General features: G+C 41.9%; 1 protein-coding gene across 1 annotated transcript in view; it reads right to left on the reverse strand.

The window, feature by feature from the left end:
- Positions 1–831, reverse strand: part of LOC141956678 (orofacial cleft 1 candidate gene 1 protein homolog) — a 27,469-nt gene extending 26,638 nt beyond the window's left edge. Inside the window, exon 1 of the mRNA XM_074897482.1 lies at positions 820–831. Within this exon, the coding sequence (XP_074753583.1) occupies positions 820–831 (12 nt within the window). The remainder of the gene's footprint in view (positions 1–819) is intronic.
- Between the last annotated feature and the right edge of the window lie 1,863 nt (positions 832–2,694).

Below are 2,694 nucleotides of genomic sequence, written 5' to 3' on the forward strand. Positions count from 1 at the left end.
CCTCAAGCTACAGAGCTGATGACAAGAACAAAAATGCTGGGGAAAAAGTAGAAGGGAAATAAACCAAAGTAAAACATACAATTTATTAAAGAAAACATTGGTGCTGCATTTTGATTTCATAAATTGTCCCTATTTGTACTTCCTGCTTAAACAATAACTAACATGATGATGGGTTAAATGAAGTTGAGATTGTCACAAACATGGCCTCACTAGTAATTAATGTAGTTTAATATGGTTGTTGGCACACATCTCACATGACAGATAATGTTCCAACATGTCACTGATAGGACCTTTCAGCACAGCTTTAGGAGATCTACCAGGCATTGCCGAGGTTGGTTAGGTCAAAGGGTTGAACCATGTGTAATTCAGAACAGAGGAGGTCCCACGGTCACTCCACAAAAACAATTACACTACTTATTTCACTCCATCCCTTGCCCGAAATTCACAAGCCTCACAGTTTCAGCGCAGTCAATCTCGCTCTGCCCTGGGGCTATGAGCCACATGAAAATATGTGGTGCTGTGTTTATAAATCTAATCAAAAATAGAAACAGTAGACAAGCACAATGAGGTCCTACTATGGATCATGGGAATTCTCTAAATTCTGAAGGCACTTTTGTTTAACTTCTGTGGGCCTTCTCCTACCATTACATTGTCTGGTACTCTCGTTAATCATCCTCTTGACTTGTCAATGATATAAAGGAGCCTATGCGTCTGCTGACTTCCCTTCTATCACACTACGAATAATATTATGAAATAGCAATACTAGGAATAGCCCCTTTAATTTTTTCTGTTTTAAAGCGTGTTTTTTTATTCACTTACCTCTTTCTCCATGCCAGTCTGCCCTTTCTCAGACCTGCAGCAGAAAATGCTTCCTCCTGCAACAAAGGAGAGGGAGTGCATCTGAATTTTCAGTCTGCATACAATCATTAATACCCTTAGGTTTAACACATAGACTTGCAGAGCACCGGCCTAGAAACTTGTCAGGGTGGAGGGTCTTTTCCTGCTGCAGTCCCTGCTCCTGCCTTGCCAAAGAGCAAAGGAAGGATACAGTGCTGTTCCTTCATTTCATCTTTTTGAAAACAAATTTCCATCAGATTACATTAAAAAATAGATAGCAAACAAAGATAAACAAGAAAAACATAGTTTAATCTCAGATGAAACAACTCCAGCAAAGTCATGGTTTTGTGTAAAAGTAGCCCAGAAGTAGACAATTTCTAGTCCCAGACAGTAACTACTAAAACATCACAGAGTTTGCTGTGGAATACACCTAACCTGAAGTTTACAGTACTAAAGCTGCCAGACTCCAGAATGCTGCTGTGACCCCGCATTTAGGTGGGTCCCACTTGTGCTTCACCCCCTGTGCTGGGATTTCCATCAGAAGGTAGGAAATTATCCTCTACTCTGATGTTATAACCATTAAGCAAGCATACAATAACTTTACAAGTTATATATCACACAAGCAAAAATGCCTTGATTTTATACCAACTACTTTGGCCTCTATGTGGGAAAAAAATATGATTCATTCAAAATGTCTAGATGGGTTAGCCTTGTGCTCACTGAAATCAATGGCAAAACTCAGTCTGACTCTACAGTCACAGGACCTGAACCTCAATGAATAGCAAGCTTCTTCCTTTGCCAGCTTTTCCCTTATGCATTTATACAAACACACATTCAGATTATTTTGCAGAGTCTGAAAACAAAACAAGACTTTGAACAATTAAAAATATCCCTTCAGAGTCCCTCAGAAGCTTTAACTGACCTTCTGGGTCAGAAGATGCCCTGTACAAAGTACATGTTTGGCCCCAGTTGAGGAAACTCTCTCTCCTGAGGGCACCAGGCAAAGAAGTGCTTAATTCTAAGTATGCACTTAAGCTTTATTGAAATCAATACAATGGACAGTGGATGGGGCCACAAATTCTCTGCAGAAAAAGGCTGCATTGTCACTCTGGTTGCTCAGTAATGAATGAAGGGCTGAGCTTTTGCCCAGGCTTTGCTGACGCTGAGAGTCTGCTGACCTTTACCATCACTCCTCGATTTCAGTGCCCTCCTTGGGTGCCAAGGCCATTGCAGCAATGCTGGGGGCTATGATTCCAGCAACTCCCGCCTCCTCCTGTGGCCAGCCCTGCCCAAACAGCCCCTATGCCATAGTCTTCTTCTGTCATAGAAACCATGTCCAAACTCCTCTGCTCCATAGCACTCTGCGATATTGAAAATAAAGCCCCACCTAGATCACGTGGGTAGGCTCAGGCCACGTATCTAGTCATGGTATGTCTCAGAAAACAATCCCAGAGTCCCAGTTCCAAAATCTGGCATGTGTTTCCAGGCCAAGGTAGTTTCTCCATCTCTATTCCAGCTACTGCTCTAATCTGATCGCACATCCACTGAACGCAACAGGTAACCAGTCCTGAGCCCGATAGCGTGGCACATTCTGTGTTACAACTCAAATGGGAGCAGCAAAAAAGAAGAACCTGTGTGGAGCAATGACAATAAAAGCTTGAAATGGTTCCTTTCCTTTTCAAAATAGAATTGCAAGAAGCTGCCCGCAGAAAGAACTGATAAAGATATAAGCTATAAATTCAACATTTTCATCCATGGTCAACATCTGTTCACTGAAGAGGGGCCAAAGATGCAGCAATAAGCCACAATACTCCCGGGAATCCAAACATTAATGGGAAGACAGAGTCTCATCTTAAA

Source organism: Athene noctua, chromosome 2 (genome assembly GCF_965140245.1).
Source record: "Athene noctua chromosome 2, bAthNoc1.hap1.1, whole genome shotgun sequence".
Lineage (NCBI taxonomy): Eukaryota > Metazoa > Chordata > Aves > Strigiformes > Strigidae > Athene > Athene noctua.